The sequence below is a fragment of the Vitis vinifera genome, chromosome 16 (genome assembly GCF_030704535.1).
Source record: "Vitis vinifera cultivar Pinot Noir 40024 chromosome 16, ASM3070453v1".
Lineage (NCBI taxonomy): Eukaryota > Viridiplantae > Streptophyta > Magnoliopsida > Vitales > Vitaceae > Vitis > Vitis vinifera.
Window position 1 is genome coordinate 2,020,878 of NC_081820.1, and position 15,364 is coordinate 2,036,241.

Sequence of the window (15,364 nt, forward strand, 5' to 3'; positions counted from 1 at the left end):
AGGGAGCCTCCGAATCCGTAAAGCATGGCACCCCCTTTAGCATCTCCATCATTTCCTTCTAGCTTGGAGGAACCGCGGTAGCAGGACTACTCTTCTCGTCCAGAGCCTCCTCATCGATTGTCGCATCCGGAACCCTCTCTAACCCACGGGTCTCCACTGTAGCTGGGGCATCGCCAAAAGCAGTTGTGCCTAGTTGAGCAGCAGCCGCTGAGCTAGGCCTTGGAGCGTCAACCTGAACTGTTGCTGTCACGGCAGCTGCGCTAGGACTTGCCTCGTCCGAGCGGGTCGTAGCTGACAACGGAACCTCTGACGCCGGATCCTTCCCACCTCGCTCTGGGCAGACTTTCTTAGCTTATGGAGGCTCAAGATCGATGGGATCATACAGCCGTTTGCGATGCCTTTGCAAAAACCCGGTCCTGAGGTCGTTCATGTCTCTTACTTCTTCCAGCTCGTGCACGATCCTCAGACCAACGAAGTCTGGCTGAGGTTGGGAGGAGTTAGGCCCCGGGCGGAAAGTCTCAAGCTTCGGGGAGCCGGAGGTGTCCTCGGGCTCTGAAGCAGGGTTATACAGTCGGCTAGGCCCGGACTTGCAGGACGAAGACGAAAGATTAGGAGTTGGAGACACCACCCAGAAAGCCTGCGCAATGGTCTTCTTCGTTTTCTTCTTCTTCTTCTTCTTCTTCTCCTTTGTGGCCGGAAAACGGACCACCGGGGAAGAGCGGGTCCCTTCTCACCAGGTGCTTTCCTCAATGTCCCCTCCTGCCTCTTCTCCTCTCGCTGGTTAAGGCGCTCCTGGCGCGCCTTCGCGTCAGCCTCATGAGCCCTTTCATAGAAAGGCAAGTCCTTCAACACAAAATGTTCCCCGGGCACTACGAATTTGGGTAGTCACCTAGGGAGAATATTGATAACGTACGGTTGAGGCTCTGGGACAACCGCCAACAGATTCCGGGCAGAGAGCAGCGTCTGATAGTGCCTCTCAATAGCAATGATTTCGAACAGCCTGTTCAAACAATCGAAAGAGGCCTTCTCCACCCACTCGACCAGGCGACCCCTCTTGGATGTACCTACACTACCCACAAAAAAAAGAGGTTAGTCATCTGATAACAATGAATCAAAAGTCAAAAAACCAACATCGGACAAAATCGGAAAACTACCCTACCCAGGAGCGTCAATGAACGATTGGGGGAAAACTCCCTTTCTGGATGCTTCGACAGGCCAACCCAAAGACCCCTAACCAGTACATGTCCTTTGGCTCCCCCCTTGTTCGAATCTGGAAGGTTGGTCACCAATTGGAGGGACGAATATGGGTAAACAGGCTGAAGAGGTCTGTCTTCCCCTTCTTGATGGTGTAAACAAAAAGGACCTCCAGCAAGGAAAGATCCAAATTAAACAGCATATTCAAAATGCTGCACCCCATCAGCACCCGAACTATATTGGGATGGACGTAAGCCAGAGGAATCTAAGTGAAGTGAAGAAACTCTTTGAAGAGAGACGGAAGAGGAAACCAGAGCCCCGCATTGAATTGCTCCTTAGTAAAGTAAATAGCGTTGTCGGCAGCTTTCTCAATAGACACAACCTCCCCGTCCACAAGCTGAACGGAAACGCTATTCGGAATGCAGAAACGCTCGCAAAACTGCCTCACGTTCAGCTTGTTAGTAGGCTTCTCCGAGTAGGTTTGCCTGGATGCATTTTTTCCACTAAGCCCAACCGCACTAGACGAAGCCACATCCTTTTTTGCAAGCATGATAAAGCATGGGGCCGAGACCAAACCTACGTGGCGAAATGCCAATAGTAAAAAAGAGAGACCCAGCCCCACAGCCCCGAGAGTAAAAGGCCCAGAAGGCCTAAAACAGCCAAAACCCCAAGCCTAACCCCTGACTCTACCCCAAAGGAGGATCAGTCACCCGTAAAGGCAACAGGGGGGCAACAGAAACCCCAACGGGCCCAAAGCGAAAGCAAAACCCCCTGGAAAACCCTAAACACCAACACTGACCCTCAATCGCAAACAAGATACCCAACAAGCAAGGGAAAATCAAAGAAATAGGAAACCCAAGAGGAAGAGATAAAAATACAGAACGTACCTAGGGCAAACTTGCAAACGAGAACGAAGGTCGTGATACAGTCCCCCTTACGATGGGAATTCCGCTAGCAAAAACCCTACAAGGCGACCCTCAGTCACAAGCGCGAATAAGCAAAGAGGCGAAAGGAAAACGAACAAGAAGAATGCAGAGGGGAAAAATGCAGTCGCGGGGGCTAGATTCCCTATTTAAAGGATACCGCTCCTCGGTATTCCAAACGCCTAATCGCTCCACTATCGAAACAACATGCCGCCTGGGAATCCTCCCAAGAGCGGCGGCTCACCATAAATACCGCCCCCCCCCCCCCCCCCCCCCCCCTTTTTTTTTTTTCCCCCGCAACACCACGTGGCGCATTAACTCCAAAAAGCAACTAGAGCTTTAAAAACATCATTTTTAACCCGCCTATTCTGCCCGGGCAAAATAGCCAGGTTAAAAGGGGGCCATTGTAGGGATCACCCCCAGACGCCCACGTGGCAACCCCGCGCAGCATCCCCCCATGCGACACATGACACGTCAGCTCTCTACCCGGGTCCCCTCAGAGGGGCACACGGCACTCTCAACTCCTCTACCCAGACGATGCTCTCCCTTGTCCGGATATGTTGTCCGGACCCATGGTCGTAAAACGTAGGCCATGCTGAGTCACTTCAGACAGCCTGTCACAACCTGCATTTCACTGCCTGCAGAGCGAAATGACAGGAATGACGGCAAGTCATCTCCCACGATTTCTGACAGCCGCCTACAGAATGATGATGACTCTGCCATCGCCTCAGTGCCATCATGACAAACCAAAAAGTATTCCCACCATTAAAGGGGGACAGAGCTTCTGACACTATAAAAGGGCCCTCACGCAAAGAGGGAGGTATGTTATCTGACTTAGAAAAAAAATGAATAGATTGATCATCTGAGCAATGGCTAACAAAATTATCGGATGGTGTGTCCGGACATATTTTGCAGGGATGACCGAGCCAGGAATCATTTTCAGTTGAGAAGGAGCGTCATCTGGTGACCGCGAGGACCCCGATGGCATGAGGTTTCAACAACATTAAGGCTTGGGTATCTTCTTTGTTCACCGACGATCATCAAAATCCAATTAGTTCGATTCCTCAACACTCTCATTCCTTGTCGGAAAATGACAGTGAGGCTTGGGTATCTTCTTTGTTCACCGACGATGACATTGAGGCTTGGGTGTCTTCTTTGCTCATATGCTAATACTAAATCCTCTTATTTTCATCTACTGCATGAATTCCTTCAATTGACTCCACCACTTATGGTAACTGGTAACGTAGTTTGTTAAATACCAGCGTAGAGAACCTCTCCATGACACAAACTTTCACATACTTCAATCTTCTTACCTTAACTATTAATTGACTCCACCATTTCGATGGGTTTATGTGTGAATGTCAAAATTTAATTAGGTTTTATTTTTCTTGTCTAAAAATTAAAAGGACTAAATCTATCATCCAATCTCCCACCAAGATTTCGAAATTATATCATTTCTAGGGCAGGCTATTTCAGTTGCCTTGTGCAAGTGTGGTCTCTAGATGTCCACGCGGTCTTTCAGTTGCCTTGTGCCTCTTTATCGGTGGTCAACGGCTGGTCCGCGATCAAAGCTCAAAATTGAGCTTTTGCTGCGAGGGATTCGAACCCCTGGTCCACACGGTCAAAGCTCAAGCTATGTTTTTGTTGAGGGATTCGAACCCTTGGTCCACAAGGTACAGTCAGCTATTTTTTTACAGTCAGCTATTTTTTTGCTGCGGGGGATTCGAACCCCTGGTCCACACGGTACAATCAAAGCTCGAGCTATTTTTTTGCTCGTTGTTGGGGGATTCGAACCCCTAATAACAAAAGGTTAAGCATGCATCACAAGTGCCACTAGGCAAACTTACCCTTTGATGTAAATCTACCACTAAAGAAATATATATCAAAACTTAGGATATAAACAAAATATTAAAAAAAACACTTTAAAGAACAAATTAATTATAACTATTTTATAATTGAAAGAAAAATTTTCATTTAATTTATTAGTAAAAATATATCATAATTTTCTTTATAGTGTTTTTAATATTATTAATATATTAATTAAATATTAAAAATTTATTCCTTTATCATCATTTATTTTATAATGTATCATAATTTTAATATTAAATAGATTTTAAAATTAAACATATTATAATCATATATCACACTATTATCATCAAATAATATTTGATATAATTTAATAATCAATATATATTTATCAAATTTATATTTTTTATTAACACGTACAATATTATATATATATATATATATATATATATATATATATATATATATATATATATATATATATCAATTTATTCAAAAAAAAATAACTTTAAAATATCTATTATACTTTTAATTTCATTTCTAAGAGTTTTATTTTATATTTTTATAAGTTTTGATCAATTTTAGCCATCAAAATATATTATAATCAAATATCATAATATAATCATCAAATAATATTTAATATAATTTAATCATCAATATACACTTATCAAATTTATATTTTTTATTGATACACACAATATTATATATATATATATATATATATATATATATATATATATATATATATATACATTAATTTATTCAATAAAACAACTTTAAAATATCTATTATATTTTTAATTTCATTTCTAAAAGTTTTATTTTATATTTTTATAAGTTTTGATCAATTTTAGGTCTACCAATATTTTATGTCAAAATATCAACAGATATATTTTCGATTTATTCAATACATCCCCAATATATTCGTAAAATCAAAATACCGATATATCTATAATTATCTGTAATTATCAATATTTTTATTTTGTTTGCACTAGAGATAATAATAATATTTTTTTCATCCTTGCTTGCACTAGAGACAATAATATTATTCGAGTGAGATCATTTTGATTGGCATTTGGCCCCACTTTTGTTTTCTTCGTATCTTGATTGTCCTCAAGCCCAAATATGTCCTTGACTCAACTATCAGTTGCCTTCACAAATCTTGCACCAAAAGACAATAATATATATTCTTGGCATTTGGCCCCACTTTTGTTTTCTTCCTATCTTGACTGTTCTCAATTGCCCAAATATGTCCTTAACTCAGCTATTCTTTACCTAATAATCGATCTCACCCGCAGTAGTTGATTTTACTTATTTTCTTTAAGACAATTGTTTTTTAAAAAAAAATAATGGGATAAATATAAAGAATAATTAAAACCCACATTAGTTGATTTTACTTTATTTAAAAAAAAAATAACTATTTTAAATAATAATGAGATCAATATGAAGAATAATTAAAATAAAATATTATATATAAAATTTGTTTTTAAAAAATATTTAAAAACATAAAAAAATAAGTTAAAACTATTCTAAATTCTTAAATAAGTTTTTGCTCTAGTAAACATTAAGAAATATTATTCAAAACTATTTTCAAAAACTATTTTTTAAGAATAATTTTCAAAAACCTTCCCAAGCATACCCAATTTCTTCCAAACTAGGTTCCGTAATATTGAATCCTCATCTCCATGGACTTGGTTTGCATGCAATAGACCCTACTCAGATGCTCCCTCTAGTCTTCCTAATCTTGAAGCACCCAAATTTAATTCCTGTTGTACTTTTTTCCTTCTAATTGTTTAAATTACTTCTACTTTTCTAAAAGTGTTGAAGGGAAAGAACAAACCTTTTAAGACCCAGAAATGTTTGGAGTTCGTTTTATCTTTGGGGTCACAGTGTATGCACATGTTTCGCTAAAAGGTTCTGCAAAATTAGTAAATTAAATAGGAAAATAATAAGAACAAAATATTTATTGAAATTAAAAATATTATGGGTACAATCTCAAATATAATATTCTTTATAAAAAAATATTTTCCCTCTTATTCTTTAACTTTGACCACAATTTGAAAAATGACGATGATGTTTTCTTGATTTTGAAGATCAATCGAGGGTCACAAGTGGCTTATTTCTGAATGAACTCGTTAAATGTGAATGATGCATGTAGCAGTTCTTTTCCAGTTTATTGAACTTGTAGGAAAATTTGATGAAGTTTTTTATGAAGTTTTTTCTTTTGTTGGGAAATTTGATGAAGTTTTTTCTTTTGTTGTGAAGCAATTTGATGAAGTTTTTTCTTTTGTTGGGAAATTTGTTCTTTTGTTGTGAAGCCTCTTTTCCCATACGCCTTTGGATTTTCTCCTTATTTTTCTGATTTCTGATTTTCTCCCCACTTCTTAATAGAAGACACCTCTATTTATAGGAAAATTTGAATTTTAAATTCCCGAATTTTAGTTGTTTAATTCAAGGGATTTAGTTCCTTGATTTTAGCAAATTTTCTTGGTTTTAACAACAAGATAATAATGATAATAATAATAATAATAATAATTTTTTTATTATTATTGTTATCTTTTTTATAGTTGGAGATTAGGGAAACTTGAGAATTTTTTTTTAAAATTTATTCATTTTGAAGACCAAATTAGTGGTAATTTAATCTACTAATTTTTTTTACTTCAAGACGTATCACTTACATGCATTGTCATGTGGATGAGGTGAGTCTTGAAGTAATTTTTTTTTTCAAATAAATATTTTAATAGGAAGTTTCTTCTTTTTTTTTTTTTTTCAAAAAAAATATTTCTTTCCCACTTTTTCCAAACTCCACTTCATTTGCCTTCTTGATTTACACTTTGAATCCTTTTTCAATTTGTTTTCCTTCTTTCTTTACCCTTTCAGTCATTTTCCAATTTATTATCCCTATATACTTTTTTTTTTATATATAAATGGGATAATAGTTGAGAAACGTGATCACCTGCATATATATAATTTAGTATATACATATAATCTCCTTAAAAATTGGTGGAGATATCACCTTAATGCTTGAGGGGGAATTTTTTAATAAAATTAAATATCCATAAAAAAATATGAATATTTAAAATTTGACCCTCGTGTAATCTAATCATAGTCCTGACTTGAAGCGATGTCATATTTTCGACACTTATGTGTTAAAGTCTTCACTCATGCAAATTGACTTGATTTGAATGCATAGTGGTGTTCAAGTTTTAATATTTAATTAAAATCAAAATAATATTTGATATCTATGCAAACAAGTTATAGCCCTGATGTTACGCAGTGTTGTATTTTTGGCGCTTATGTGCTAAAGTCTTCACCTATGCAAATTGGTTTGACTTGAATATATAGTGATATTCATTGAATATAATGGAAAAGAATTATCTACAAAGTTTCCAAGAAACTCGATAGATGTAAAAATTCACAAGTAAAATGATTGTGAATAAATTAACTAAATATGAAAGTGATTGTATACAAATTTACCTAATCTAGACACTCCTCGTTCCTGAGGGTCTTATATCTGCCGACACCAATTCTCAACTCAACATTCTATGTTCCTAGTAGCTACTTTTTAGCCTCATCATATCTGTCAACACCAAGAGAGTCCTCACAGATATCCTCAACTCAACCTTCTATATTCCCAGTAGGTACTTTTTAACCCCAGGCTAGAGAATTGAGAGTCTGGGTTAAAAACAACTCTTTAACCAAACAAATGTGGATTTTGGCCCACTTTTGAATCTTTTGTTCAAACGGGCCTCTTTCTATCCCATCAGCATCTTTTATTATCATTTTTTTTTTTAAATTATTTTAAAAAAAATTGAAGATGGAGGTGTGGGTCTGGGTGGGGGCAACGGTGGGCATCGTCAGCAAGGAAAGCATGACATCGCTGGCTGGCAATGAGTAGCAGCCAGAGTTGGAATGAAGGAAAAATTGACATCGCTGGCTGGCAATGAGTAGCAGCCAGAGTTGGAATGAAGGAAAAATGGGCATGATGGGTAGGATGGAGAGAGATAGAGAAGAGAAATAGGGAGAGAAGGTAACAAGTGAAGGGAGAAAGGGTTGAAGTCGACTGAAGAAGGGGGAACGGAGTGGCCGACTGTAACGACCCGCACCCAACCATGTAGATATTGTCCGCTTTGGGTCCAAGGGGGCCCTCACGGCTTTAAAACGCGTCTACTTGGTTAAGAGGAGCCTCTACATATATAGCGCCAGGAACATTCTCCCCTATCCGATGTGGGACATCACAAACACCCCCCCCCCCCCCCCCCCCATGCAGACACAACGTCCTCGTTGTGTCCCATGGGATTGTGGGGTCAAACAGACAAATACCCCTTACGGAGCCAAACAAACCCCCACATCGGATACCATTTGTAACGACCCGCACCCAACCATGTAGATATTGTCCGCTTTGGGTCCAAGGGGGCCCTCACGGCTTTAAAACGCGTCTACTTGGTTAAGAGGAGCCTCTACATATATAGCGCCAGGAACATTCTCCCCTATCCGATGTGGGACATCACACCGACAGCTACGTCGCCAGCGATGGATGGGTCCATGGTGATGGGTGTGAGGGTGGAAGAGAAGGAAGAAATACATTTTTGCAGAAGTCTTTTCAAAATTACTCTTGATACAGTCATGTTGGTAAAAGCATAAATGCAACCCAAACTCAGCGCTCACTGAGTGATTGGCGGGCAACAGAGACCTCAGTTCTCTTCCGTTTTAAACCGGATATTCAGGAAAAAAGAAAAATGAATGGCGTAAAGTTGAAACGGAAATCCACTTACCTTCATCATTCCTCTTCAATACACAAAAGCTCCTTGAATTCGCCACCATTTTTTTCATTATCTAAAAGAAGAGGTGGAGTAGCCTTAGGTGGTGAGGCCAATATGACTTGATTGTATGAATCCTTCCCACCTAGTAATCCCATTTAAATTCCCAAGTCATTGTTCTCTGCTAGTTATGACTTATGAGCTCATATTTTCTTGAAAGCAGGTGAGTTTCTATGACCAACAAGGCCAGACACAAGAGGGAATCTCTATGTGAGAAATCCATGGATTTCCTAGGCGTATTTATATATATGTTTTTTTTTTTCTGTCATTCTGTGACCTTTTTTTTTTAATATTTTTATGAATTTTAATCAATTTTTTTTGTCCAAATTTTCATTGATATTTTCATATATATCCAATATTTTAATCATTTAAGTTTTTTATAAATACTTTTAATTTTATTCCTAAAATTGAATACTTTCCATTAAAGTTAAACATTTCATTTTAACCACCCCTTATACCTTTATCATAAAAACATAATCTTAAATATTATGTTAACAATTATTATTCAACCTTTTCTCTTATAATGTTGTAACAAAAGAATATATATATATATAACTCACCTCCTCTAAGGTTTTAGTTAAATATAACAATCTTCCACTAATTTAAAAATTCGTCAAATACCTCCCTTATTTTAAATTAGAATGAAGATAAATAAAAACAATAAATTAAAAAAAGATTGGAGACATTTGATGTAATTTCAAACCAATATAATCTAGACGTATGTATATACATACATATCCCATGCAAATTGAAATGCTTCATTGCCCTCGTGTTTTACTTAGATCAACTCCGTGGTCCCAAATGGGGCTACTAAACAAAATTATCATCACAAAATGTCTTTAATAACCAAGTAAACATACACTTAAGCAAAGCTTATGATAGGGTCTAATGGGAAAATCGGGTTTAGACCCTGTATTAGAATCAACTGCACTGATCATGCGGGTCGTATTACAGCACCAAACATCACAAGCTATAAATCTCAGATGCAGCCGCCAGCTATTAACAAAGCTTCAGTCCGCCTGTTACATCATCGACCATGTCAGCAGGTCCTGCACATTTTTAGGTTCTAGAATGAATCAAAGGAACTCAAAGGAGGCTGATGAATAAATTTATGACAGATTTTCTCAAAAGTGAAGGTTCCACTGGACTCAGGAGGTCCTAATGAAGAAAACCAAAAGGGTTGCTTGATATGAAGCTACTAGATAGAAAATAAGCTTACCAAGAATCGCCATCACAGTCCTTGAATCTGAAGAACAGGAAATATTGAGATACATTAGAATTTAAATTGGATAAGAAGCATAAATTCCAGAACCAACAAAGTTGGCCTAGAAGTGAAGTTTTCTGAAGTGGGAAACATTATGCAGATTTCAGATCCACACTATCAATGCTTCCTCATTCCTCGAGAATCAACCAAATTCTCAAAACTTGTACTTTCAAAGTTACAATCAGGGAATCAAATTACAGCCATTGTCAGGGGCTCATTTCCTATCTCGAGGATGGTTACTTTCAAACTTGTACTTGCTTTGCTAAGATTCATGACAAATCAACAATTTGATTACTGTAAAAGCAATCAGCATCAACGAATTCATAGTACCACAAAATTTCACCATTAATACAATCACTCATGCAAGTGATTCGTTGTTCATGCTAATTCTCAATTCTAGAAACTTCCAAGTGTCAAAAAATTGCTTACAAATGCTTCCTAGGCACCTATTGTGACAATCTTATGATGCTTTGTAATATCCTCTAATACATTCTACTCCTTTCTTCAACAATTCCAGAGACCCTGTTTCTGGCTTCTGCATTCCATGCAGCACTATTCTGCTATCTATGACCCAAAACAGCAAATGCTGACCATTACAAAGCCCATATATAAAAATACAATTCTAGCTTTCTCCCACCCATGGTTCTTAAGAACAGAATTCAAGAATGGTTCTAGAGTAGTTCTAAGTTTACACAGTTGAAGGCCATATCTACACTCTGAAACAGCTTCAGAACTTTTAATTACATGTATGTTAAAAAAGTTGATCATCTACTGAGCCCATGATTAACCTACGACTAAGGAAAAATATTTTTGCAACTCACTTGGTGCAATCTGTGTTCTTCCTGCATCAATGGTAATATGGTTCGGCAACTGGAGTGATTTTGCCCTCCCCTGTCAGAGTTGAGAAGCACTTTATTACAAAATACAAACAAGGTTATGTAGATATGACATGCAGATAAACACTATTAACAAAGCGAAAGGCAAAAGGAAAATAAGGGACAGAATAGTGGCATGGAGAAAAAGTGACAACGATCAGAAATTGACATTGGGAAATTTCAAATGAAAATTAACTCAGCCAATCAAGTGGGAAAACCAAATTTTGCAGACTTTAACTCATATTACATCATACACAGAAAAAACTAATAGTATAGAGGTGATGCTTCATATTAGAGGATAGAAAATAACAACTCCATGTGTAGAAAATTATCAATTAGCACCCATTGTAAAATGTGAGAAGGTTAAAGAAATGTGTCGAGTGATACAGGACAAAAGTTTTTTTGTGGGCTTGATGACAAGTTTCGTGACTGAATATAAAACAACCCCAGAAAAAGTTTGTTCTTTATTATTAGCTTATGCAACACCATAAGAAAGCCCAAACAGTACTGACTTGTAAAACTAGCATATCCTCCTCACTTTCAGTCTTCAAAACCACCTTAACCTGCCCACAATTCTCCCACCTGTATATCAATAAAACTAGGTCAAAGGAAATAGATAGAGAATCAAAAGCCAAAAAAGAGGGGAAAAGGTTAAAAAAATAAAAATAAAAAGGGGAAGAGCTCCAACCCAACTAATTCTTATCAATTTGCTAGAATGTACCTGTTTAAAGCTTTTGGTGCCCGACGAAGGAGCTTTTTGTAGAGACCCAAAGTTGCATGACTGGCAAAAGTAGCAGATATTTGGACTATGAATTAGAACCAAGTGCAATTTAACACCAGTTACACCACTATGGGAGTGGATTAAGACAATAATAACCCAGGCCTTTCTTAATTATGCCATGTCAATCCCTCATTTAGAGGGAACCAACTATTGCAGTTTCATTTGCAAAATGCAGGCCATCAGACGATCTGAATTTTCTTCTGTGGAATATAAACCTGACCCTATAATAAATATAATTACCAGAAGGTAAAGGAACAAAGATTATATTACCTTTTTTACATGGATAAAAAAAATTTCATTAGATCAGACTTGAACATACAGTCTCTCCCTATCCTCTTGCACTCGAATAAACAAAGGGTCACAATCCCTAATTACCACATCCTTGGTGTAGGATGCCGAATTTTTGCAGGTCATTTCCCAAAACCTGCATTGGAACTAAATACATCCCCACATCCTATTTAAGGCAATGAAATTAGTGGTTACCTGCATTGAGCAGCAATCTTTCCTTTACCCATCTTTAAGTCATTCCTCACAACCAAGACCTGCAAAAATAGAAGGAAAGAAAAGAGTTTCAATTTTGCCTTCAGAATCAGGGTGATAGAGAGACACCCAGAAAGATAATGTACCATTTTGAAATCTTCAAGAATGTCTGCTAGCTTTTCAATCTCATCTAGTTTTTGGAACTGATTCTTCTTGTTTGCATCACCAACAACTGCAGTGTCTTTAGCTAACGTGGCTGAGACTAAGAAGCGGGCAGGATGACGTGTACCAATCAGATATCCCAAAGCAAGGCAGCCTGCTCCAACTAGAATGGCACTCAGCCACGTCAGATCCATTCTATTCAAGCATAAACCAATAGGCCAGCTCTACTTAAATCCCAGCCAAAACGCAGCCAGAAATAGAATGCAAATCTTGAAACCCCAAATTCAAATCAAGCCCAAAACAGAATTGAGATGCCCCGGTCACATCCACCCAAAACCCTACCAAGAGTTACCAATCAACATAGTCAGAAGGCACACTTGAACAAATAACGGGGGAGAGAGAGGAGAAGAGGAGGTTGGAGGGAGTGACAAAAATAAACAATGGACAAGTATAGTTCAATAAACTGAAACCACTCTGAACCACTTTGGGGCAACATCATGGACTTTTTTTTTTCTTTCCAGACCAGTCACCATCAGAACTACAATTACTCTCAAGATTTCAAATAAATTAAAAAAGGTGCACAATATCCACTCCTTTACACTTTATAAATACTCAATACAATAGCCAAGTGACAAGGACCAGTGGCAGCACACAAAGTGTAAAAGAGAAGGTCTGAGAGCCTTGATTCTATGCCCAAATTCTTATATGGTACTGTCAGGATGGTATATGGCAACATGGGATGTTTTCTAGCCGCTTACATGTGTTCAAGGATTTTAAGGTGATTCCTTCAATCGCTCCTTTGTAGTCTCATATTTATTAGACTTTGTTTACTTCTAATTTTTGTATTTTATAAGAAAGGAAAAAAACTAAAGTTACTGTAGCAAGTTATCACAGCAAGTACTCTGCACATTATTTCAGCAAGTTACATTCACGCATCTACAGTATTAAAAGGATTACACTTCAGTAACACTGAACTATACTTTTTTCTTTTTCCTTTCACTTGGTTTTTGTAATGGTTAAGATTAGCTTTATTCAAATATAATTTTTATTAGGATTTATAAGTCTATTAAAAAGGGTTATAATAATCTCTTTTGAAATTAATGAACATATGATCCATTGCAACTTCAACACTATTGCTTACAGGGTGCAATTGCCCTCCAAATGCTTGATTACTTAGGAGCCTTACATATGATAGCCACCTAGATTTCTCTATTCTTCCTAACATTGTTTCCTCTAAATTTTTCTGCAATAAAACAATGTTTTGCCCTTTTTTGTCCCAGCAACACATAATGCCTTTCAAAGACCTCTAATGAACTTTAATTTGCTCCCCAAAACCCTAATTCACCAATTCTTACCATTCCTACACTATTTGAAAGATCTTGGATCAAAATTGGTAATAAAGCTAACTCAGGCCAATGACAACTAGGCTGAATCAGAGTTTCAAAGGAAAACTAATGGACCAAATACAAGAGGACATTATTTGAGGGAACATGCATTAGCACCAAGAGTCATGAAATGTTAGCGGCTATTCATCAGCACAATAAAAATCAAGAAAACAATTATTGATATGGTTCATCTAGTGGATCAAAGAACGGAAGGAAAAGCATGGTAGAGAACATTGTGCAAGGTGAGCATCTTCACAACCACCCCGGCTTGATCCCAAAGGATTACATCTTCTAAGAAGGTTTCTCTTTTTAATATAGAAAATGACGTGTTGAAGTTTGACACAATCCATATGCATGGCTAGTGAAATACTGAGCTTTGCTGGAAATACTGATTGAAAGTGTTTTTAAATAGGCTTACCTCGTGGAAAAGGTATTGTAATTTGTAACTCATCCAGAAGACAAATCTAATTTGCATTTGTAGAATTTATTATTAGACAACCTGAGTGAACAAGAGATAAGATCCTCCTATTGTCAATAGGGAGGAGATGAAATTACCATTGAAGGTAAAAGTGTCTTCTAGAAGCTATTGAGGAAGAAGCTATTGAGTCAAGCTTCTTAATCTGGTGATTGATCTTAAAGAAGAAGCATTGACTATAGTTGAGAACACAACTGGTTTAGGGGTGAAAAATCCACATCAAGCTTCCTCCAGATTTAGAGTGGGGCTATGGACTAAATTCGATCATCAAAGATTCAATTGGAGATCAGACCAAATATGTGGAAAAAAAAAAATTCCATAAACTCAACCCCGCCAATTATTATAAGCATTACCCATTTACTGAATGTGGTTTATCAGCTTCACCAAAACACAAGAAAACACAATGCAATAAGAAAGGCCCACAGTTAATGTAAGCATCAGACCGCAGAACAAACAATTTTTAATGAAACTCAATCTTTAATATAAATTTCAACATGGCTGTTTGGCTTGCTAGTTTGACAAGAAGAACACACTACACAAGCACAATTTCCATACGGTTTAAATCATTCAATTTCCAAATTCAATTTCTAGATGGCTGAAGAAAGGAGTTCTTTCTTCAAATCAATCCCCATTTGCTTCAATAAATACTTCATTATTAATAAGACTAGCGCTCTGTATGCTTCAACACCAAAATAAAAAAAAATCGTTTCAAATCTGTTGAGTTAGCTCCAGAACGAAAGAAGATACGTATATACACACGAGTATAAATGTCAATCCTTTTTCTACTCTTTTCATCCAAAACCTCACAAGAGAAATACATCGGTTGCTGTCTCATGGTCTTCATTTCATCTCACCGAATGGTTTTCCTTATCTGTTTCTACAGAAAGTAGATTCTCGAAATATTTTCCATCAAAAATCTTCTTTGGAAAAAAGTTCTCCCCATTGAACTCGGTTGCTTAACAAATTCTAGAGAAAAAATTCCTCCCCATTTAACTTCGAAAAAAAGTTGCCGAGAAAAAACTTCGCGAGAAACAAAAAGCTTGACGGAAGAAAGAAAGCACCTGGCATTTGATGGATTGCTCAACAGAGTGTGATCATCTTCATTTCCGATTAAACCCTAGATCGGACGACTGTGAATGCGCGGAGGCATTGCAGTGATGCAGCGTGGGGAGTGAGATTTTGAGGAGGGAGACTTTTCTT

General features: G+C 37.3%; 1 protein-coding gene across 4 annotated transcripts; it reads right to left on the minus strand.

The window, feature by feature from the left end:
• Positions 1 to 9,427: 9,427 nt before the first annotated feature.
• Positions 9,428 to 15,364, minus strand: LOC100249515 (uncharacterized). 4 transcript variants are annotated; one of them, XM_059733841.1, is made up of 8 exons: positions 15,226 to 15,364; positions 12,289 to 12,458; positions 12,146 to 12,204; positions 11,603 to 11,662; positions 11,394 to 11,463; positions 10,828 to 10,897; positions 9,962 to 9,988; positions 9,428 to 9,791 (listed from the first exon to the last, which is right to left on the minus strand). In XM_059733841.1, the coding sequence occupies exons 1-8, from the start codon at positions 15,230 to 15,232 to the stop codon at positions 9,742 to 9,744; spliced, it is 513 nt and encodes a 170-aa protein (XP_059589824.1). In that variant the 5' UTR covers positions 15,233 to 15,364; the 3' UTR covers positions 9,428 to 9,741. The 4 variants fall into 4 exon arrangements, with proteins under 4 accessions (XP_059589824.1, XP_002277299.1, XP_010662110.1 ...); XM_002277263.4 differs by having other exon boundaries at positions 12,289 to 12,467; XM_010663808.3 differs by lacking the exon at positions 15,226 to 15,364 and having other exon boundaries at positions 9,428 to 9,761; positions 12,289 to 12,648.